The 24393-nt window shown below is 37.1% G+C and overlaps 1 protein-coding gene across 1 annotated transcript in view; it reads right to left on the reverse strand.

The window, feature by feature from the left end:
- The window catches only part of CACNA1D (calcium voltage-gated channel subunit alpha1 D), a 275621-nt gene that overhangs the window by 138909 nt on the left and 112319 nt on the right, over nt 1–24393 (reverse strand). The window contains exons 8-9 of the mRNA XM_058171105.1: nt 12634–12737; nt 1638–1807 (exon numbers count right to left, since the gene is read on the reverse strand). Of these exons, the coding sequence (XP_058027088.1) occupies nt 1638–1807; nt 12634–12737 (274 nt within the window). The remainder of the gene's footprint in view (nt 1–1637; nt 1808–12633; nt 12738–24393) is intronic.

Below are 24393 nucleotides of genomic sequence, written 5' to 3' on the forward strand. Positions count from 1 at the left end.
AGGTAATTGGGGAGATGAGTTGATGAATTCATGAGGGAAAGTAAAGTTTAGGTTAAGGCTCTTCTGTTGCATACAAAAGAAAGAATCAATACGATGACTGAAAGAAAGAGAAAACGCAGGCTAATTTTGGTAGAAATAAATAATGGCTGTGGAAGTGCACGAAAAGGAGTAGACAAGGAGTTTTCATCAGAGAGAATGAAATTAAAACAAATGTAATAAAATGATTTAAAATAAAACCAAAGTGAGGGAATGTGGGAGACTTCAGAGATTTGTATAATAAGGTTAATGTCTGAGAAAAAAACTGATGAAAAGGAAGTAATAAATGTGAGAAAAATGGTCTGCATTGTTCTTGGTAGAACTGGAGAAGTGTTAATATACAAATGGGATTTGCTAATGGAATGGCTATGCTACTTAGTTAACATATGTATAATGAGGGCATTTGTACCTGATAATTAGGAGAATACTGTCGTTTCGTTATACAAAGGGAAATATAGCAAGAGAGAATGCAAAAACTACAGGAGTATTAATATGTTAATATGGGGCCGGGATAGCTCAGGCAATAGAGAAGCCTGTTATTAAGAACACAGTAGCCTGCAATTACTGCAGGTTCGAGCCCGGCCCAAGGTTGACTCAGCCTTCCACCCTTTATAAGGTAGGTAAAATGAGGACCCAGATTGTTGGGGGGGGGCAATAAGTTGACTTTGTAAAAAAATATACAAATAGAATGAGACTATTGCCTTATACATTGTAAGCCGCCCTGAGTCTTCGGAGAAGGGCGGGGTATAAATGTAAACAAATAAATAAAAAATAAATAAATAAATAATAATAATGTTACTCCTAGGAAAGAATTTGGCAACATACTATTGGATGGGGTTTGAGAAATCAGCAAACTTTGAAAAATGCTGGACAGGCAGCATGCTGACCTCATTTGGGAAAAACATATGAATCTGAGAAAGTTGATTGTATGTAATCACGTCCTGCCTTCTCCAACCTGATATTCTCCAAACTTCTAAAATTCTCAGCAAGTTTACGCAATATGTACTCCCCAAAGTATCTATGGAGATTCTCAGTCATCCAGGTCATGGTTGTCTTAAAGGTGCTTTTTCAAGAGGCAAACTGGACTTTCTGTTCAGCTCTGAAGAAAGCTGAAGAAGGGGACATGTATCAAAGGAAAGTTCTGCATTGGACTTCTCAGGGCAAAGAGATATGTGGGATGGGGAAGTATAGCATGGAAGCAAAAAATGGGGATCAGGATCAAGGATACTCCCTGAGATAAGCCAGCAATGTTGGGAACACAAGGTTTTCCAGAGAATGGGATTCTCTGGAGAAAAGGAATTCCTGCACTGAGTACCAAAGGTGCTTTTTCAAGAGGCACTTGGACTTTCTGCTCAGCTCTGAAGAAAGCTGAGAAAGATTCTTAGATGAGAAGTGAAAGAGCTTCAAAGAAAAACAAGAAAGTCCAGTTGCCTCTTGAAAAAGCACCTTTGGTATTCCCCAAAGCCATGATGATGAAGTATTCTGGAATTGCTGTCCAAACATATTTGGAGGAGGTCAATTAGAGAAGATTATTGTAAATCATTTTAACAACACAGAATCTTCTTTTATCAGTGAGTTTTAACTGAGGAGCTTTGACATACTATTTCGTTTGCCTTCTCCATCACCTTCCTCTTCATTCTCTGGGTCAATGTCTTCTGCTTGAGTAATCCAATCCAAATAACCTTTGAGGTCTTCTTCTAGCTGTTGTTTTTCACGTAGCTTTTGAAAATCTCCCCTAGCCTTGGCTTTTTCTCTTTCCTTGGAAAATTCTCTATGGATGCAGATAAAACACAAGATATACTGATTTACGAAGCTTTCAACAACAACAAAATTCAAACCCCAATATTTTTTCTTTATTTTTCCTTGACAAGATTATATAAATAAAGAAAATTTACAAAAATACAAACACTTTCCACATATCACATAGCAATTCACATCACTTGCCATGCTACATTCCTTATGCCTTATACTTTTAAGGACTCATAACAAAATGCATTCCAAACCTTCATCTGCCAGACTTGCTCTGGCATCATTCTGGATCTCCTCTGAAGTAGACTGGACGTAATGCTTTCTTTCATCTTCTTAAATATAATTAGGGTCTCAAGTGACCCTGCCAGCTATTTTATTTATTTGTTTTGTCTAATTTATATAGCCTCCCATCTCACATGAAGTATCCCTGGGCAGCATACAATATAGCATACTATTAAAATATAGTGCAAAACAAATTAAAAACAACACAATAAACATAGGTAAAAACAAAACCACAAGCAGGAGAATATTACACATAGTGCAGCCAACATGCAGGTTCCCTAATACCAGAGGATCCCCAGGCTTGTTTTAAGGGCTTTTGGAAAGTAATGAGGATTGGGGCTACCCTCACCTTAACAGGGAGGGTGTTCCAGGTGGTGAGTGCCACAGCAGAAAAGACTTGCCTTTGGGTCCCGTGAGATGAGGCTCACTGCAGACGGGACCCACAGCATGCCTCTCCTGCCAGACCTATAATTGGGAAAAAGCAGTTCCTCTGATACCTGGCCGCACGCCATATAGGGCCTTAACGGTCAAAACCAGCACCTTGAATTGTACCCAGAAGCAAACTGGTAACCCATGCAGCTCATGAAGCAGAGATGTAATGTGTATACATAACTGCCTGTGCTGTTGCATTTTGCACCAGACGAAGCTTCCCAGATACTCTCCAGGGCCAGCCCATGTAGAGTATAGCACAACTGTTTGATGAGTCAAATTTCAAAGGTTTCTAGTTCCAAATCTAAGTAAATACCTTCCAGGAGCAAAACTGCTGTACCTGTCTGAATTTGGCAGGTGTTTTTATTCATTGCCCAGAGAACATCAGATTAACAATATAATGAATACCGTATATACTCGAGTATAAGCCGAGTTTTTCAGCACATTTTTTGTGCTGAAAAACGTCCCCTCGGCTTATACTCGGGTCTATACGGCTTATACTCAAGTTTGTTTGTTTTTAAGCCCCTCGGCTTATACTCGAGTATATACGGCTTATACTCGAGGTTTTTTTTTCTTTTTTTCACATTTTACCGGACTGAAGCCCTGCCGGTGCAGTGAGAGGGCGGGGCGGGGGAGCCGCCAGCCTTCTCAGCTGAGGGAGGGAGGGTTTCCCCAACCGGTAGGTGCCTCATTTCCCACCCTCGGCTTATACTCGAGTCCCCAGTTTACCCCAGTTTTTGGGGTAAAATTGGGGACCTCGGCTTATACTCGGATCGGCTTATATTCGAGTATATACGGTATATAAAAATGTCCTAAAATAGCACACTGTGATGGTAATATTTTGCTCACTAATACCTTTATTGGTTGTGCAGCACCAAAGATCAACGTTGTTGGACTCAGAACCATATCTTCTCAACAGTAGCCCCTGCCCTGCCCTCACCATACAGATGGCTCCAACCCTGTTAGTCTTTTCACAAGATATTGAAGACTTGGCTGTTTTCCCAGGGATTTGGGTCAGATAGTTAGATGACCTCTGTTGTTTATTTGTTTATTTATTTTATTTTATTTTTCTATATGTGTGAATGGTGCTATTTGTTTTTGAGCGCCTAGGGTTATATGTTGTGGGCTTTTCTGTGTTTCTAATGCTTGTTAGCTGCAGAGTGTCAACTTCATTTAATGGGTAGCTATAAAAAGCCATACAAATGATGAATGAATACATAAAATGTTGGTTTTATTTTTATTTTTGTTAGACTCTTTGTGTTAGAGAAGGGAAAGCTCTTATGTTCTCTTCCTATTTATCCTTAGCTCTGTTGAGAAAAGGAATGCTGTCAAAGTGACTTCGTTTGCTTTTGCCCAGAAACTGAAACTGACAGTTCATTGCCATTTTCTATTTAGTGCATCATTATTTAAATGCCTTTTTCTCTTAATCCTGTATGTGCTACACTGCAGCTGTTTTTAGGGAAGTATCCACATAATTAACTGAACAGTTTCTCAATAGAGGAATCCAAGGGCACCTACTATAAGAACAACACGGCTGTAGGAATTGCCAGGAATCTATATCCTTACAAACCCATTACTTTCCCATATAGAAGGGTCGTTCAGGGACATACCAGAACATTAGTCTCTTGCTGTCCTCAAGCAGGACAATATATTCAGGTTATAGTATGAATGTATGTTTGAAAAGTGTGTTCCCATGACTACTCAGAGAAATAGCAGTGCTTCCAGTAGAATCTGTCTTCACAGAAAGCATCCTCTGGTGGGTAACACAGTTCCTGAGGAGCAGATTAGCCTGCCTCATTAAAAAAAAAAGGTCTTCCACTTGTAAATAAGAAATGATTCTCTTACTGCTTCAAATATTTTATGTTAACAATATAATAACCCCTGAATGGTTGACATTTTAAATGTGCCATTTTAAAAATGAACCTGTTTAACAAAAACAACTGCTATTTCTATATAATTCATTCCCACTCTACAAAGGAGTGGGAGTGATTTTATAATCTGAAGGTAACAAATCCACTGGATGATAAATCACAGTTTGAGCAGCTCCCTTAGATGTGCCCAGAATCAAGGTTGTGGTCTTGACTAAACCAAAAATTCAACAGGAAATAAATAAATAAAACTACTCTGAAAATCAAATCAAGTGTGATGAAAAATATTAGTTTCCTGTGGCTTGTTTCCAGAAAGAAATGTCCTGTTTAATGTTGGGAATAAATTTTTCACTGAGACCCCTGGGAACTTTTTTCATATTTTTGCAAACAAAACAAATAACCTCCAGTGATCTAGCTTTGTGGTTTGCTTAACTAGTTTTGTAGGTTGTATGGACCTAACCATTGTGTTTTATAAACTAATATCATCAATCATTGTAGCTGTTGTCTATCCACTGTAGGATGAAGGCCTCTTCCACATGTTTCCAACCAATATAGTCCTGAACTTTCTTTTGCCAATTGGGCCTGCTTTATAAACTATGTAACATAGTTTAGGATGTTGTATGAATCACACCAATTATGGTTTTGTTGTGGAATATAGGCTGTTAGTAGGTATTCAGGAGCAAAAGATCTCTCATTAATTAATTAATTAATTAATTAATTAATTAATTAATTAATTAATTATGTGCTTTGCTGAAGCAGCTTTGCACTAGCTATAAAAGAATTGCTCTCTTGGTCTGTGGCCTTGTGCAATTCACAGCCAGACTGCTTTAATGCATTTTGTCTAAACAGATTTGCAGAGCCAAGGAGTTCCTGAAAACAGGAAAACACCCAAATTTTCTGTAACAAAACAATACTAAACTATAATGGAGGTAGAGGAAGAAAAGAGAAGCAGTGCTTCAATTTAGAGTTAAAGGAGAATTTCAATCACATTTGCTTTATACCGTTCTTGAATGTAAATATTTTAAACCTCTTTGTACAAGGAAAGAAAATATTGTTTCTCAGAATTCTGAGCTTCATTCAAACAAGGTTACTTGTCAAATTACTGTCAAACAAATACAAATGATACTCTGCTCAGCAGCTCCCCACTTGAATTCTCTTTTCCTCATCAACAGATGGATGAAATAGATGCACTTAAAGTGAGTAAGATGGTGAAGATATTAAATGTTTTCACAGCTTATTCAATAAACCATGATTAAGAAAACTATAATTTCGCAGAACATGCAGACTCCAGTTTTTAAAAAGCCATCTGAACTAGTGGCAATCAATACATGATGCCTAAGTTCCTACAATAATTATAATTAGGTGCTTGTCGGTTCAATTATAGAAACCACCCCATTAGATTAAGAGACCTAAAACAGCTTTAAATATAGATTCAGTTAATTAGATCTTTAAAATTTTGCAATTGCAAACAGTGTGAATCCTATTCTGAAAAGATAATAAATTACAGTGGTTAAAATATTTTTCATTAATCAATTATTCAATTTCAACCAACTGCACCCATTAATTAACTACCTGGTTTAATACGTATACTGCAAAGTTCCTTTTTTAATGGCCATAGTGGTCAGCAAGAATCCCTTCTCATGCTTAAAATTGTATAAGAATGTTTTGATTTCCTTTACTGGCTGCATTTGTGTTATGGTTGGCTAAGTGTTAAATTGTAAACTGGCAAGTCTACGTTCACACTTATCCTAACTGCAAACACTCTGGATGGTTTTGAGGAAATGATTCACTTCTTTCTATAAACTATGCCTGGTAAGGGCATTTTGAAAGTAAAAGAGATAGAATTCCAAAATATTCCCCCAGTTATTTGAAATGTTAAATAAGGGCAAATGTCCTGACACTCTCTCATGTGGTGACTGTTATTCAAAAGACTTTGGAGCATGTACTGATAACTCTGACTTAAATTGAAGCATGCACATATATAATATTTTCAAAAATACAAATATACTAGATAGGTTTGCATCAAGATTACGTTCTTAAACTGAAATAGCAATTCAAAGAATATAAAGTTTGAGGCAAAGAAAATCCATATAAATGAGAATAGATTCAGGAAAATTTTTAATCTGAAATATGATTGAGGAGTGATACTTGATGGACAGCAGTGATTGAAGTAAAGTCTTCCTAGTTCAGCGGTGTTAAACCCGCATCATCATGGCATCCTGTGACATGTCAAGACTCCCCCCCCCTTTACTAACGCATCCGGCCCATGGGCAGGGAGTTTGACATCCCTGTTCTAGTTCCTTAAATCAAAGTTTGGCAACTTGATGTCTTCAAATGTTTTGGGTTGTAACTCTCACATGACTAGCCAGCATAACTAATGGCCAGATTTAGTATGAGTTAACATTCAAAATAGGTAAGCATCAGTTGCCTACATCTAACTTAATCTTATGAGTTAACTAGAAATTAATTAAGATAGTCATATGCACTAAGAGATCTATCAACTGCCACCATAATTAAAAAAACAGTGCCATCCAAGTATCTCTGTTAATGCATGGGCCAAATAAAGTTATGATAAAGATCAGACAGCGAGCCCTTCACTTGGACTGGCCAATCCAAAGTTTTAAATTATTTTAATGGAAGTATCTGTCATAAACATTTCGCTGTTCCTATTTCCTAACATAACTTCTAGAAGGCAACTTTACATTAGCAAAGTTTAATGCTGAAAAGGGTTGGACAGCAAGTTCAGAAACAACCCATATTTGGAGCCTATGCTTAGACCAGTGCTTCTCAATTATTTTCTGTCATGCCCCCCTAGGAAGAAGAAAACATTTTTCGCGCCCCCCCCCCGCGCAACTGTAAACACGGGGCTTAGCTTATGACAGTGTTTGCCGAAGGTCAAACGTGCCCCCCTTTACGGAGCCTCGTGCCCCCCCTGGGGGGCCCGCCCCACTATTTGAGAAGCACTGGCTTAGACAAAGCCACAAAGAGAGCCTGGCATGTTTTACTTAGTGTTTTGGATTGATATTCTCCATCTTTGTTAAATATACGAGTTGTCTTTAAGTTGTGCACTTTTTACTAACAGATCCATCTGCTGAAATGTCCATGAAAGTTGCTAAATGCTGCTCCGTTGTAACTGCCATCAGAGGTGCAGGGTTTGTATCATAATTAGGCGTGCTTGCTTTGCCTATTTATTGTGGGCTTAGAAGTTAGAAAGTTTATAATATAAACTACCTGCTCTATCTTTCCAGCATGCTAATGTCTTACTTTGTTTATGGTTTCATATTGTATCTGTGTATACTTTCGGTCCATGAGTGTAAAATTAATTCTACATGCAGCTGTCCTTGAAGAGCATTCCAAAGCCTCAAAAAGCTTCTGCTCACCTGGAATGCAGAGCTCATTTAATGTCGCTGCTAAGTGAACTATATTGGCTCCCTATGGGTTCTGGGTATAATTCAAGATCTGCTTGCTTTTACTTGTAGGACAGCCTCTCTGCAATAGTTTCTGACTGTCTCACCAGATCTGGCAGAAGGCGCACACTCTAAATTCCCTCAATGAGACAGTGTCATCTGGTAGGTCCTAGAAGCATTTCTTCTGTCATAGCACCTGCCTTACTGAATAGCCTCCCTCCAGAGATCTAGATGGCTTTGACCCTACAGGCTTTTCAGAAGACTGTGAAGTGGTGGCTGTTCCCCAAGTAGTGGGGGCTAGGCTATTAGTTCTGAAAAACTGGCTGTCAACCCTGAAGCTGACCTGGCTGAAGCCATCTTGGAGCTTCAGTGCTGCCACACTAGAGCAAGGGAGGGGGAGATTAGAGCTGGCTAAGGAACTCTGGTAGTTGAAGTCCACAAGTCTTAAAGGGACCAAGGTTGGAAACCCCTGGATTAGAGAAAGCCAGGGTTGTGTAGTCAAAATAAAATTCCTTCGCCTGGGAACCAAGGATATTCTCACACCTGGCCAGAGGAAGGAGGAGTAATGTCACCAGATGAGTGGACGCTGCTGTGATTGGGCCAAATGACTGATTGTTTGGGATTGGGGGGAAAACTTTTAATTTTAATTAGGTGAAAACCAAAGGGCCCTTCAGGGTTGGTTTTCACCAGACATGTGCCAATTTGATATTTCCAATAAAGCTATTCTTTGATGAATCCTCCTGTTTTGGAGTTTTGCCTGAAATGGATCTATTACTTGGAACCCTGACACTGGCATGGATGTATGCTATGGTGCCTATTGAGATTTCTATTGCATGGAAGGGGGGTAATAGGTTTTTCTTTAGTGTTTGAGATTGATGTATTTTGTTTTGTTTGCTGCACAAAGTTTCCCTGGATCAAAGGGTAGGCATTATATGTTTGTTCGATTAATAAATAAATGATATTTAAATCAGAAAAGGGGTAGTTTTCCTCCATCTCCCTCAGTCAGCTTATGCCATGCATTCTGTCTATATATAAATATAACCCTTCAGATTATTTTGTGCAACAGGAACCACTGGGAATATAGAGAATGTGATCAATGCAGACTAGAGGAGATTAGCATTGTGTCTATTTCAGTATATGGTCACCTAAGTGTCTACATAGGTTAATGAAATTTCCATCTATCCTGCAGAAAAACTTGCCACAGTTGGAAAATTATAATAATAAATGGAATATGGTTCTTCCCTTCCACAAAACTCAGGACAATTTGACAAAATATATTTTGTATTAAAATTGATCCGTTGGCTACAATTCTGCTTAAGAAACATTCTTCCTTTTTTGATGCTTATAATACATGAAGCCCTAAAGGACTTGGGGCCTGTCTCTCTGAAAAAGAGCAAATTCTCCCTCTGAGCTTACTGTTAAATTCTCTAAATGGAGGTTTTTTGAGTCTGAAATATTAAAGAAAACTCCTCTGATCCATCACATAATGCTCTCTCTGTTACTCATTCACTGAGAGTCCAACTGAGTTACATTCAGGTTGGCTGTGTAACTTGATTATATATAATTGACTGGATAGTATATTTTAATGAGATTCTTATGTTATTCAACTTTACCTTACTCTCATTAGGAAGTTCCAATTTAAAGGAAATAAATTGTTTAAATTCAATAATAAATTAAATTAAATTAAAATCAGGGCATTGAAACTATTTAATGAAAACAATGCCAGAAATTGTAAATCAAAGTTAACTAATATGCTGAAAGGAACAGAACTGCTTCTTTAACCATATTCTCTGAGCTTAGGAATGAAGTATGTGATAAAAGGGGCCTCTGGTGGCTCAACGGACTAAGTCTGTATGTTATTAACACAGCTGCTTGCAATTACTGCAAGTTCAAGTCCCACCAGGCCCAAGGTTGACTCAGCCTTCCATCCTTTATAAGGTAGGTAAAATGAGGACCCAGATTGTTGGGGGCAATTAAGTTGACTTTGTATATAATATACAAATGGATGAAGACTATTGCTTAACACATTGTAAGCCGCCCTGAGTCTTCGGAGAAGGGCGGGATATAAATTCAAATTAAAAAAAAAACTAATTTTCAACTAATTCAATTCTTGAAACAGGAGTGTCAAACTGGCGGCCTGCAGGCCGGATGCGTCACCCATAGGCCATGCCCATCCCAGCTCTGTGAATGGGGAAAACATCACAAAATGTCACATGACGACAATGTGATGCAGCGAGTTTGACAACTGTGCTTTAGGACATCTGGCCCTAAAACAATGGCCTTTTGGCCAAGATCTGTGGGTTTTAACCTTCTAGATTACATGAATATTAATAATAATAACAACAGAGTTGGAAGGGACCTTGGAGGCCTTCTAGTCCAACCCCCTGCCCAGGCAGGAAACCCTACACCATCTCAGACAGATGGTTATGCAACATTTTCTTGTTGTCCTGACTCACAGTGGGGTGGCTATTTTATAAAACAATCAATAAATTAATGATGTCTATATTTAAAATTATATTCCTCTCTGTATTTAGTTCAAGGAGTAAGTAGTTCTCCAGATGTCACCCCTCTTCAATCTTTGTTCGTGTATTCTTAAAGGATGATTTTCAATTTCCTAGTCTACAGCCTGGTTATTTCCTGATAGTCTTCCATCCAAGTATTATTCAAGTCCAACTCTGCTTAGATTCCAAAATCAGGCAAAGTCAGCCAGCTACCTGCTCTAATTGCTCATGAACGGTAATCAAAATAATGGGTCACATTCTGTTTAACAGTGAATGTCTGTTTCCCAGTTGTGACTTCAGCAGTAGTTGCAGGATAAGGCAGAGAAAAAAAGAGTATATGCTTTATGGTACATGGTGCAACCACTATTTTTGGTTTATGTTTTTTTATGATTTTATACTACAAGCAATTTTTCATATGTTAATACACAAACACTACCTTGAGCCAGTTATTCTTTCTCTCAGCCCTAGGAAAGAGGATGCAAAGGCAAACCATTTCTGAAATTACTGACAAGAAAACAGCAAGACTTGCTCAGGCAGTTGCCAGAAGTCAAGACTGACATGGAAGCACCTGCACTAAACCGCAAAGCCAGAGGATGTGAAAAACTCATTGATTCGGAAACAGAATGTTTTAAAGAACTCCAAAATGGTCTATTCCCCCTCTGGAATGATATGGTCTCTTCCAAAGGGCATATCTCCAAATTAGAGGGCATTTGATGTCTCTTGGGTAGGTTCTATCTCTAAAATAGAATATTTTTGGTCTAACATACAGGGGGGGAAATCCCAGTTAATTTAAATGTATTCCATTTTGGAGGAATTATTTCTGAAAATTGTTACATAGCTTCTAGAAAATATGTTCTAAAGGAGATTTAATATGGACTGGAAGGAGAATGAAATGTTCAGGGGTTTTCTAGAATGTTCCATTTCCAAATTGTTAAGCTTTGCACCTAATAGGCAATCTGCCAGTATTCCAGGTTCTTTTTTTCAGTACAGGAAATAAACCTTCTGGAACACATGATGGTGAGATGACAACCTTTCCCTTTGGCAATGATGAAATGGCTTGCACTGATAAATTGTTATGTTTTTTACAACTGACAGCAAAGCAAGCTATTTATACTATTCCTTAGATTAAATTTCATGTCTTTAGACAGGATGTTTCCCTCAATGTTGGAGCAGCAAACACTTAGAAAAACCAAACAATAGGCACAAATAGAAAGAAAAATGAAGTGCCTACTAAACTATGTCTTACAGATGATTTACATCACGGGTGTCAAACTTACAGCATCACATTGCCATCACGTGACTTTTGTGACATTTTCCCCCTTCACAGAGCTGGGGTGGGTGTGGCTTGCCCGTAACACATCCGGCATGCGGGCTGCCAGTTTGACTCCCCTGATTTACATGAAAAGCCTGTGTGCTAATGTGAATGTTGCATTTGTGTAGGTAACAGGAAACAACAGCATTATCCATATTTAAAAATACTACTTAAACAGGTGATTTAGAGTACTCATATCTACAAAGGGTGCAGTGGTGTAGTAATAGCAATGTTAGTTCTTCACTGAATTGAAGGAACTGGCAAGCACTGTAAATGTGTCACAGGCAAGTACAATGATAAAATTCAGGCAATCGGAAAAGCAAACATTCATAAAATAGCATACCAATCCAAGGCACATGCAGAAAAGCCAGCAGTGTGAAATTTAAAACAAACGCACAGACCATTTTACACACTGGTGGGAAATGCAAATTTAATTTAACGGCTTACCCACTAAGTACACCAAGTACCAGGTTAAGTACGAAAAATGAGCCCAGAATGATAAGACTAACAAAATAGATCCATGGCCACTCACATCCTATTGCATCATTTACCTGTAAAATGTAAGGAAATAAGTTATGATTCAGCCGTTCACTATACAGCAGAGTCCTTTCACAATTGACAGATCACATAGGTTTTCAGTGTATTGACACCATCTGCTCTTTTTAGCAGCACACTACTTCTTCATTTACCAGATTTTCCAGCACTTACTCATGATGTCTACAATTTCACTTACTTATTATCATGAAAATTAGATAACTTTTTGTATCCTTATACCATGTGGAAGTATACAATATGAAAAGGGTTGATTAATTAATTAATTAATTTCTATTACTGTATTTTTCATATCTAATGCTATACTTACATTTAAATTGATTTACTGGGATTTTCTTTGTTTTTAGAAAATGGTCTTCAGGAAGCTCTGGTCCACCATGTTTTAATTTGGAAATCTTATTCCCAATTCTTTCGATTTAATCTCCATAGTCTACCTATGTGTTCATGGCAACTGAAATATGGACTCTGCTTCTAGGATGAAAAAGGTGTGTGCTTACCCGCTCAATACACCGAGAACAAGATTTAGAACGAAAAATGACCCAAAGATGACGAGACTGACAAAATACACCCATGGCAATTCAAATCCCATAGCATCATTCATCTGTAAAAAATAAGATGACCTTGTAGAAACATTTGCTTCCATTTGCAATAGTGATCAGCTGGTGACCAAAACACATGCATGTGAAATGAATACAGTCACTTTTATAAAGTACCAGACAGAAAGGGAAAAGAAGATTAAAACACCCATCATTTTCTTGTTACTGTAGATGTATATTTAGAAACGTCAGGGAAAAATATAAAAGCACTAAAGCTCCATACATCTTATATAATAAATTTTTACATACAAAAATGAATAGACAGAACTGAGTAGCGATACATATATTGCATCAGTGCAATGATACCACTGAATACAGTTCCAGTCATTTAAATATGAAGTTTCAGTGTTCCAGTCCTTTGTTTTCTGTGCATCAATTCAAAATCAAAAATTTATCTTTCTCTCTGTGTCTCTCTGTCTCTCTCACACACGCATACAAACATACACACACACAAGCAAGCAAACAAATACTGTCCAAAGGAGAAATCAGAAGATAACGTGGACAGTTTTGCTATTGAGTCAAAATGTTATCATTCTACCACCGATTCTCTTTTAATTTCCAAAGATGTATTGTGGAAAACCAAGCACAGAAATTTAAAAAGATTACCAAAAGTGGTTTTATAAATAACTCCTCAAAAACTTGTCTGAATACTCAGATAAATGAGTACAGTATGTAAATTTAATAGTCAGAAACACATTTGTGAAAAGTAAATTGTATGAAATAGATAATTCATCAGGATTATGAATTGTTGATGTTATGCCGACCATTTCGTATAATTGAGGTTTAGATGATAATAATAGAAAGTAACATTGTTAGAATATGTGCCTAGATGTTTAATAGTTCTAAGACAGTTCTTGCTATTATAATAGCAAGGAAAGAAAGAAAATTATATACATTTAGGATAGGACACTGAAAGTAACCTTAATTTAGTTTTAGGATTAAATCCAAAATCCGCTCAGTTCCCCAATTCCCACATAACTTTGCATCTGTTTTTAAAAAGCATACATACATACATATACAGTATAAATGCATAGAAACATACCAGTAGTGGGTTTCAAATCCCGTCACTACTGGTTTGCTCGTGGATGCACGTGTACGCAAGCGTGCACACAACGCTTCTGCACATGCGCACAGATGTCTGGGTGGGTGGGCGGAGCCTCCCGCCACTGCCGCTACCGGTTTGCCCGATCCAGGGCAAACCTGTAGCAACCCACCACTGAAACATACACATGCTAGGAAGAAAACACATTTGGGGGGATTGGAGTGGTCCATATGAAAGAGCACTTTGTTTTGTGTGTATGCTGAGGAAAGAAAAAAAAAGTTCAGAAGTACAATAACTCAGATTCCAAAAAGCAGAAAGAGAAAAATAGATGGAAACACTCCAAGGTGCTTTGGAGAAAAAGTCTATCCATTCTTCTCTGACAGCCTCTCAAGTACTGGAAGACAGCTATCATGTCACCCCTAATTCTTCTCTTCAGGGTCTCAGCATCTTTTTTAAATATGGTGATCAGAACTGGATGTAGTATTCCAAGCATGGCCTCACTAGTGTAGTATAGAGCCATACTCTCATGTCTCATGATCTTGATGATATCCCCCTGTTGGTGCAACTTAAGACTGCATTGACTTTTTTGGCAGCTGCAGTACACTGCTAGCTCATACTCAAGTGATAGTCCACTAGGACTTATCGATCTCTTTCATAGTTATTACTGTTGAGCCAGGTACCACCTATTCTATACCTGTGCATTGGGTTTTCCTTGCCTAGGTGTAAGATCTTACTTTCCTCAATACTGAACTGCATCTTGTTGATTAGGGCCCAATGCTCAAGTCTGCCAAGATCCAGAGGGATAAAATCAAGTTCACATGAAGTGTTAATACCACTTTATAATGCCTTGGTAAGGCCACACTTGGAATACTGTATTCAGTTTTGGTCGCCACGATGTAAAAAAGATGTGGAGACTCTAGAAAGAGTGCAGAGAAGAGCAACAAAGATGATTAGGGGATTGGAGGCTAAAACATGAAGAACGGTTGCAGGAACTGGGTACTGTATGTCTAGTTTAATGAAAAGAAGGACTAGGGGAAACATGAAAGCAGTGTTCTAATATCTTGGGGGCTGCCACAAAGAAGAGGGAGTCAAGCTATTCTCCAAAGCACCTGAAGGTAGGACAAGAAGCAATAGGTGGAAACTAATCAAGGAGAGAAGCAACTTAGAACTAAGGAGAAATTTCCTGACAGTTCGAACAAAAGTGGAGCAACTTGCCTGCAGAAGTTGTGAATGTTCCAACACTGGAAGTTTTTAAGAAGATGTTGGATAACCATTTGTCTGAAGTGGTGTAGGGTTTCCTGTCTAAGCAGGGGGTTGGACTAGAAGACCTCCAAAGTCCCTTCCAACTCTGTTATTCTATTCCTTCTGAATCCTGAATCTACCATATTTTTCCATGTATAAGACACCCCCATGTATAAGACCGTGTATAAGACACCTCCATGTTTCATGTAGTTTCTTGTAGGAAGCACACTATAAGCCATCACTGTTCAGAATCCATCTTGTTAGAGTGAGTAATACAACAAGAACAGGAAATGCATCATAGGAACAATAGAGATGAAATTTAAAGTGGCAATGTGATACAGGAAACAACTACAATAGGGAGGAATGATAGAGCTGCATATAAGATAGAGGCTTATCCGGCATGTTCAGCCTTCTCCTCGCCCTCCTGTATATAAAACGCACTTCAATTTTCAAGTAAATATTTTAAAGAAAAAGTAGCGTCTTATACATGGAAAAATATGATATTTTCCAAAGAGTTGGCAATTTCCCCCAGCTTGTTGTCATCTGCAGATTTGTGTGTGTCATTCTCAAGATCCTTTCTTATGTCAGTCTGTCAACAAATTATCAATGAAAATTGTTTTCGTTCAAATGCAATTTTTCCCTCATTTGGGAGGGCGGGAAATCTATCATTGTCTCATCACACAACTGCATACTGAATAGAGGTTTTGACTGGCTTCATACTAGTGCTAGGCAGAGAATTTAGCCCATGTGATTTTGTATTAGTTCTCATTCAATCTGATGAAAGAGAGTTTCCTTTGAAAGAAATTCAGAACTTAGAATGAACTCAGACATTCTATTCTCCTTTGAAAGAAATTTCAAAGGAGAACAGAATTTCTAAGTTCATTCTAAGTTCTGAATTCATTCATTATAGCCTTCCTTTTATTCAGGAGCTCAAAGCAACATGCCTAGCACTATGTCCTTCTATTTTCCACACAATACCAACTCTGTGAGGTAGACTGGACTGAGAGAGAGGGACTAGCCCAAAGTCAACCCGTGAACTTCCACGAGGCCGATGATGGCTTAGACCCCAGGTATTATTGCTCCGAACTCAACACCTCAACTACTACACCATAGTCCCTCTTTTAGGCTTTAGAAATGTAGTCATTTTGCACAATATGCTAAACAAGAACAAAACAGAATTGAATATTCTGTGAAAATCCCACTATCATGTTAAGCTGTAATATATTTATTTTGGCCCCAGCATGTTATAAAAGTACCTCAGTGGTGTTTTCTTAACCCAGATTTAATATTTAGTTAATTATATGAAGTGAGCCATTTACTGTAAAGCTCTCAAAAATATACTGCCTTTCACTGTATAATCATCCCTTTGGGCTCCCAGGCGTTGATTAAATCCCAAAGGAAAACATCAGGAAGGAACTCTACCAGCTGACAATTTTCATTAGCCCTTGGTGTTGTCACTAGCACTAAGGTATCCTTCCTTAAAAATTAGAATTTCTCCAATTTCTCCGTCTGCAAATTTGGTGAAAGAAAAAGGCCATTTGTAACCAGCTTTAGTTCATATATCATACTAACCTACAGATCGATTGCTTGGTTTTGGGCTTGTATGTTGTGAGTTAAGATAACCATACTTTAATGCCATGAATATAACAAGCATGTTCATTTTATCATTTAAGGTGGTGAAGCTTTGTCATCTTATGCTTTATTTGTCCTCATTCCATCACCCAAATCTCTCTTATCCCAGTCTGGATCTAGTAGTGAATCTGAGCTAGGCTACATACAACAAGTAACGATGCTAGATGGGGAAGTAGACAGGAAGACTCAGATCTTATTTGCAGCTCTAACTTCTGATAAGAGAAGAAAGGAGAAAGAAAGGTGAATATTCACCTTCCTGGAAGAAGTAACTTTTATAGACTGGAGATTAAATAAATGAATGTTTCCCTTTTGCTTTTAAAAAGAGAGAAAATAGTCTTTTACTTGCTTTTAGTTCTAGGGAATATCTCAATACTTCATATGCAGTAGTGGACAAAATCAGATTGATTAAGACCAACCAATAAGCATTTGTGTTCAGGTTGCCTTCTGTCTCCCTTCTGTCTCTTACCAGACAAATTATCTGAAATTCCTTTGATTATTTGGAATAAGGTCAATTTCTGTCCAAGGCTACCACAGTATTGCGATATTTAGAGCTGGGTAAGAGATGCCTATAGTATTACTATATCGCTAGTATTTGAGATCTATCAAGACTTTTAAGAATTGTAGGCTGTGCAGCAAGAGATCCAGCTGAAATATTGTTTTTCAACACTAGAAAATGAAATCTACAGCTGATTTGCAAAAAAGGAGTATTAATATGTGCCACTGTGAGTAAATCCCACTATATTTCTGACTAAATATTAATCTTCAACAATTCTATTGGAACTAACTGCTCTTTCCTGATTCTTTCTGTCAGCAGGAGCAGATGAAAATCCAGCAAATCTTATTCAATCTTATGCTCCTGGTTTGTTAAGAAAGGATCAAGTCAGAGATCCTGGTTAGCTTTCCCACAGTAGCAGGAGGCAGCATGTGCTATTCACACAACTATTTGCCAAACTTTATTGATTTCAACTTTTGCTTCTTTTACCAATATGTTTTAAGTTAAATTGGCTTTAACAATAATTTTCATTGTTATAAAGACATTGATATTTCACAGCAATTGAAATAAAGAGAATTTCTGGTTGCTTTAAGCTTCTTGGGAAATACATTCAATCTTCGTTAGCTTTCTGGAAGGCTTTTAAAAGATGTTTTTTGTCACCCACCTTGTAGATCCCAAGGAGAGTCTGCAAGATGACGATTTGAGATTAAGTGGGGTTTGTTCTCCCACAATCTTGGGTTTTATGTTTGCTTTTTTATTTTACTTATTTTTGATTGTTTGCAGATTGTTATGGAATGTTTAACTATTGTTGTACTGCATGCCCCCAGTGTCACATGTCTGTGAGATTGGCAGCTGTATAAATAAATGAATAATTCTAAATGAATAAATACTTACCAGATTAATACACCAATTTCATCATTTAATACAATTACATGTCCACTGAGAAGTAAATACCGTTTACTTCAATGAACCCTTCTCTTATACATACATACAGTACATCTCCATTTTAGTCCTTTTAAATACTGTACCTGTTACATGTCTTGAAATGTGGTATGTAGTGCATGTGTGTGCGTGTGTCACATAATATTTTAATTGGCCTTTAATATACTGGAGCTTTTATCAGCATCTAGAATAGCCTTGAGAATCAGGATTTTCTGAAACAGTGCAAGCTGTTCTAATAGGCTTTGATGTCTGAATAATAGGTCAACCAACCCTTGAACGCAGACTTCTAAGTGCCTGGCCAGAATGACATACAGTTTCTCCAAACCTTGCTGATTTCAAAGGCTCTGCTCTAAGGTCTTAGAGGCTCATATATCAAACAGGCTTAAAAGGGAATGCTTTTCAAATCTAACAGCTTACCCACAGCTTATCTGTCAGAAAAACTGCCCTATGTTCTTCCCTGTGTTCTCTGGATTTCAAAACACAAACATACCACAATCTGTCTCTTATCTACATCCTATATGTCAAGTGCATTGAGGGAGGATATAGTTGCTACAAGAATCACAGCACTGCCATTGCATGCTTTCCACTTGGAATTTAATATAATACAAAAAAAAAAAAATAGCCCAAGAGTTCTTAGAATAATTGTTATGCCTCTGTGTGCAGCCCATTTACTCCTAAAATAATACGTAAGCATAAAATAATTTGTCACGTGTATAAAATGGGCCTTTGGCCTTGTTTGATTTCCTTAGAAGTCAGGATCATAAAATAGGCATTCTGACTGAAATGAACATTAAGGCAGGATCTGCTGCTCCAACTAGACACTAAAAAGAACCTTCCTGCTTAGTGGTGGTTTCGAGTACATTTATATGTGTATGGTATTTGTTCAGTGTCTCAAGCCAACTGGACCATCAGCAGTTTGCGGATATTAATAATGCATAAATCCCCATATTAGTGGGGATTAGGTTCAAGTTCTACATGACCATAGAGCTCACTGGAAGGCTGTAGAACACTTGCATTTTTATCCAAGCTACATCAGATAGTTTTTATGAGAACACAATGGAAGGATTCCCATTGAGCTCCTTAAGGGAAAATTTGGATATAAATAAAATAAATGACTAAAGAACTAGGACTCAATGAGCTGAACATGGTAGTATTTATGTCATTTATATTATACTAAGATTCTTTGGACTTTTGTTTTCTTGTTCTCCACAAATATTTAATATATTACCTATATCTTCTTATCTATACTTCCCAATACCAGCGTAAGTGGTATTAGTTGGGTTAATTATATACGGTAGTTGCCAGAAACTGGGGGACTGTAAACACCGGATTGTTTGACCAAAACCATTAAAATTATGTCACATCACACCTGATTTTATATTTCACATTTTTGGGAAAAATAAGAAGGTAAGAATTTTGGGGGGGGGGGATTTGCTGAACATTCAATTAATTATTGCCTAATATACATAGTACTTGAATTATGAAGGATCAGAAAAGATGCACTTCTACAGTAACAAAACACTAACCATTACAAATTGGGAAAACATTAACAAAGAGCTAGATTTAAATCTAGATACCTTCCAAAGAAATCACATTGACTTTTAAACTCCTAATCAATTATGACAATCCACGTTGTCTGCTCCATATAGGTGTTATTTTTATTGCGTGACATACATAAGGTTAAATATGTAATTATAAATAACTTATAGAAAGTTTTAAATAATTAAGAGACAGATTTGTTTATAAATATTACATAAAGACACAATGACAGGTTGTTACAAACAACACTCAGATCAAATTACCTAGTTACCTATTGAACTCTGAAACCAGTCTCTAAGAATCAGACATGACTGAACAGATTTAAAAAAAAGAAAAAGAAAAAGAAAACACTCATTAAACCATATCCAGGGCTTTCTACACAATGCAAACAACTAGAATAAACAAAGACTCATCTTCTCACATAGACTCAGCTGTAATGTGTCCTTCAATTATTGCTAAAAACTATTAATTAAAAGCAGTGAGTATAAATTTAGAAAAGAAATTCTACACTCTGATACAATATGATCACACCATAAAACATGAGTCTAGGATACCCCAGAGTAGTCTGGATGACCACGAAGTGGCAGCAAATGGCTATAGTTTTCTATATTATTTTTGTTGCCATCTAGTAATTGATTGGATTGTTTGTTTTTTGCAGCCTAGATATGGTAGCTAGAATCATGGTGTAAATGAACTTAGTCATTTGTGATAGGTTCTACAATCAAAACCAGATTAGCTGCAAAACTCCTGAAGTCTTTAAAATAATCAAAGTTTACAGTGTTAAATCCATATAAATAAAGATGGTTCAAAAATATTCATTTATTTAGTTGTCAGACTTATACCATGCCTTTCTTCCAGGAGTGCAAGGTCACACACATAACATTCTTTCCGCCATCTTTTTCCATGCAACCACATCCTTGCTGAGAGACAGTGATTGGTCAAAAGTTCCTGAGTTTCTATGGCTGATGGTGGACAAGAATCTGCGCTCTCTGATTCACATTCAACAGCTTAAGCACTACATCTCACTAGTTCTTTTTATAGTGAGAAAAGCGTCTTTCAAACCATCTTCTGGAGATATGTAGAAAATTCTTACAAGGGAGTACTTCTATGCTTTTCTTACACTCTCTGTTAGGTACTGTATATTGTAAAACCGAAAACACAAAGAACTATGGCAGATTAAGTTTTGCTCTGTTGGGATAGTATTCCATTTAAAGCAGATTCAGATAATTACTCTCCATGTGAGATCCTCATGGTACATGGTTCATTTAAAACTCTTGACATTTAACCAGCATGCTTCAAAGTTCTTTTCTAAGAGAGGCGCTTATTAATGGATTCTCCTTCTCTGGATGTGATCAAATGGAAACCAGCCAGCCATCTGCTGGACATGAAATTTATATTTCTGCCGTAAACAGATGGTTGGACTCGGTGGCCTAAATGGCTTCTTCCAGCTTTAGCATTCTAATAGTTTCATCTGGCAACATTCTCCACAAATCTGAACCTTATTAATATAAACTTCACTCATTTTCTAGCCTTGTGGTGCAACCAAAACAATCTGGAACTGAACACACTCAAAACCGTAGAAATGGTGGTAGACTTTAGGAAAAACCCTTCCATACTTCCACCTCTCACAATACTTGACAATACAGTATCGACAGTAGAAACCTTCAAATTTCTGGGTTCTATCATATCGCAAGATCTTAAATGGACAGCTAACATCAAAAACATCATTAAAAAAGGACAACAAAGAATGTTCTTTCTGCGCCAACTCAGTAAGCTCAAACTGCCCAAGGAGCTGCTGATCCAATTCTACAGAGGAATTATTGAGTCTGTCATTTGCACCTCTATAACTGTCTGGTTCGGTTCTGCAACTCAACAAGAAAAACACAGACTTCAGAGGATAATTAGAACTGCAGAAAAAATAATTGCTACCAACCTGCCTTCCATTGAGGACCTGTATACTGCACGAATCAAGAAGAGGGCCGTGAAAATATTTGCAGATCCCTCGCATCCTGGACATAAACTGTTTCAACTCCTACCCTCAAAACGACGCTATAGAGCACTGCACACCAGAACAACTAGACACAAGAACAGTTTTTTCCCGAAGGCCATCACTCTGCTAAACAAATAATTCCCTCAACACTGTCAGACTATTTACTGAATCTGCACTACTATTAATCGTTTCATAGTTCCCATCACCAATCTCTTTCCACTTATGACTGTATGACTATAACTTGTTGCTGGCAATCCTTATGATTTATATTGATATATTGATCATCAATTGTGTTGTAAATGTCGTACCTTGATGAACGTATCTTTTCTTTTATGTACACTGAGAGCATATGCACCAAGACAAATTCCTTGTGTGTCCAATCACACTTGGCCAATAAATTCTATTCTATTCTATTCTAAATTCTATTCTATTTTCCCCTCTATTCCTTACCACTGCAGTTTTATTTTTGATTCTGTAGTTTGTAAAGAGATGGCTGAACATTTCTCTTGGATAGAATTTTAGATAGGAAACCATCTAGGAACATTCTTTTTGAATTAGCAAAGGAATAATTTTCAAAGTTCTCAATCCTCTCTGAAATGCATTATCAATTATTCCTTTGCATGTGTTACAATGGTTTCCATAAGAGAACTTAGCATTGGTCAGATGCCATCTTGTGCTTTGCATCACACTTTAAGAAGGAGTCTGACTAACTCATAAAGAACTCCGAGAATGACAGAAAGAATGGGCAGGGAGTAGGAATTAAGCCTATATAAGGAAAATGAAGGAACCTGAAATGTTTAGCCTTGAAAAAAGAAGGATAAGACAGTATGTTTCAAATGCTTGAAAAGATGGCAGCCAGATTAAAGGCCTGACTTCTACTGATCAAGTGCAGGACACAGGATAATGGATTTAAATGGCAGGAAGGCTGCTCAATTTGGATTGAATGTTAGAACAGAACCTCCTAACGATTACTGTAGCTTGGTAGTGGAAACAACTAAATGTTTCTGGTTAATTGGAAGAGTTACCACTAAGAATTATGAAGAAATGGCCATCCTAGCCATTTATTTCTTCTCATAAAAATAAACCGGGGTCCTTTCCATGATATGGCAAATAGGACCATATTGTGGTGAACTTCAGGGGGGTACTGTAATTGTGCAGTATACACAAATAGAGTGTACTACCCATATAGTAATGCGAGATATTTAAAAAGCTTATACGGTAATTAAATGGCACCGATAGACAAGAATAGCATCTTTGTCTATTGTTTTTGTTGCTGAATATGTAAACACAGAATAGTTATTTTCTGTTTCCATGGGTGGCAGAAGCTACTTTAGGAATTAGTCCCACATGGGAGATATTAATTAAATCCCTGTTGGTTGTAGACACACTTAATATTAATGGAGTTCTTCTGCCACCTTCAGTAGGAAGTAGCCTTTAGTTGAGGAAATAACTCTCTGTCCATCACAGTGGTTAAAATCATTACAATGTTTGACATTGCAAACATTTAAAAAGTTGCCTAAGGGAGGAATACGGTATATACTCCAAGCATTTGTCAGCCTTCTGCGGCATGACATTATGTTCAGATAATTTTCAAAATAATTTTCAAAATCATACAAGAAGTCCTCACATGAATAAGACAGTTTTATAAATAAAATAGATCTGGAACCCCAGGAACCAACCCTAACCCTAACCCCCTTTTTTTAAAAAGGACAACAAAAAATACTTTCCCACTCAAATTTATGCTGCTAAAATAAACAAAATTAAACTAATTGTGCAAAAGTATTGAACTGTGCAAACGTATTGAATTTTGATATTCAAAAAGAAATTCCAAGGTCCAGAATAATTTCAATCACCTGAACCAGTTTTCAGATTAGGTGGAATATGTCTATAACATATGGACCCCAAATCTTTGCCTGCTGTCTCATAAAAATGGCTACAGCTTGAGTCTAGTTCTATTTCAGATAATGAAATGGCATTAATATTATTTCCCATGTACTTTCCAATTTGATCACAACAAACATTGCAATTTGGTAGCATTTTAGAGAAGTATCAGGTCAGCTGTCCATCCCTATTGTAAAGGACTGGAATCACTTTGAATATTTAGATCTAGGCTGCAATCCTTGAATACATTTGCTGTATAGGAAAATGGGAATACTTCTGTGTAAAAAGGCATAGAATAGTGCTATTGATATTTTTATTACTTCGATACATAATTTAAAAAGTATTTGTAGCCATCCAGATGTCTTATTTGTTCCCTATGACTATTATTATGTGTTGTACAGTACCTTATGGTTCTTGATGAATGTATCTTTTCTTTTTTGTACACCAAGAGCGTATGCACCAAGACAAATTCTTTGTGTGTCTAATCACACTTGGCTAATAAAGAATTCTATTCTATGTTGCGGAGCTACAACTCTCATTAAGAATGGCAGGAAATGTAATATGTTTCATTATCATAGTAAAAGGAATTTGAAGGAGATAATTTAGTCACTGCTTTTAATTATATTTTATATGCTCAGTACTTGCCAAATAGAATAAAACTTTAAAAAAAGGTTATTTTTGAAAGCATGTTGACATGGAATTGTAAATATTTTTAATACAGAAATCTCAAAGTGCTTAAAAATCATCAGATACAAAGACTTCCGCAAAACTGGACATCTTGATGAAACATACCGTGGGAAAACCTAAAAACACAAATTTTTAAAATTGTCCATACTGTTTTAACACAAGTAATCCAAGAAAAGTGAGCTGCAGCTACTTACCAGAGTGGCTCACAATTAT

The sequence above is a fragment of the Ahaetulla prasina genome, chromosome 2 (genome assembly GCF_028640845.1).
Source record: "Ahaetulla prasina isolate Xishuangbanna chromosome 2, ASM2864084v1, whole genome shotgun sequence".
Lineage (NCBI taxonomy): Eukaryota > Metazoa > Chordata > Lepidosauria > Squamata > Colubridae > Ahaetulla > Ahaetulla prasina.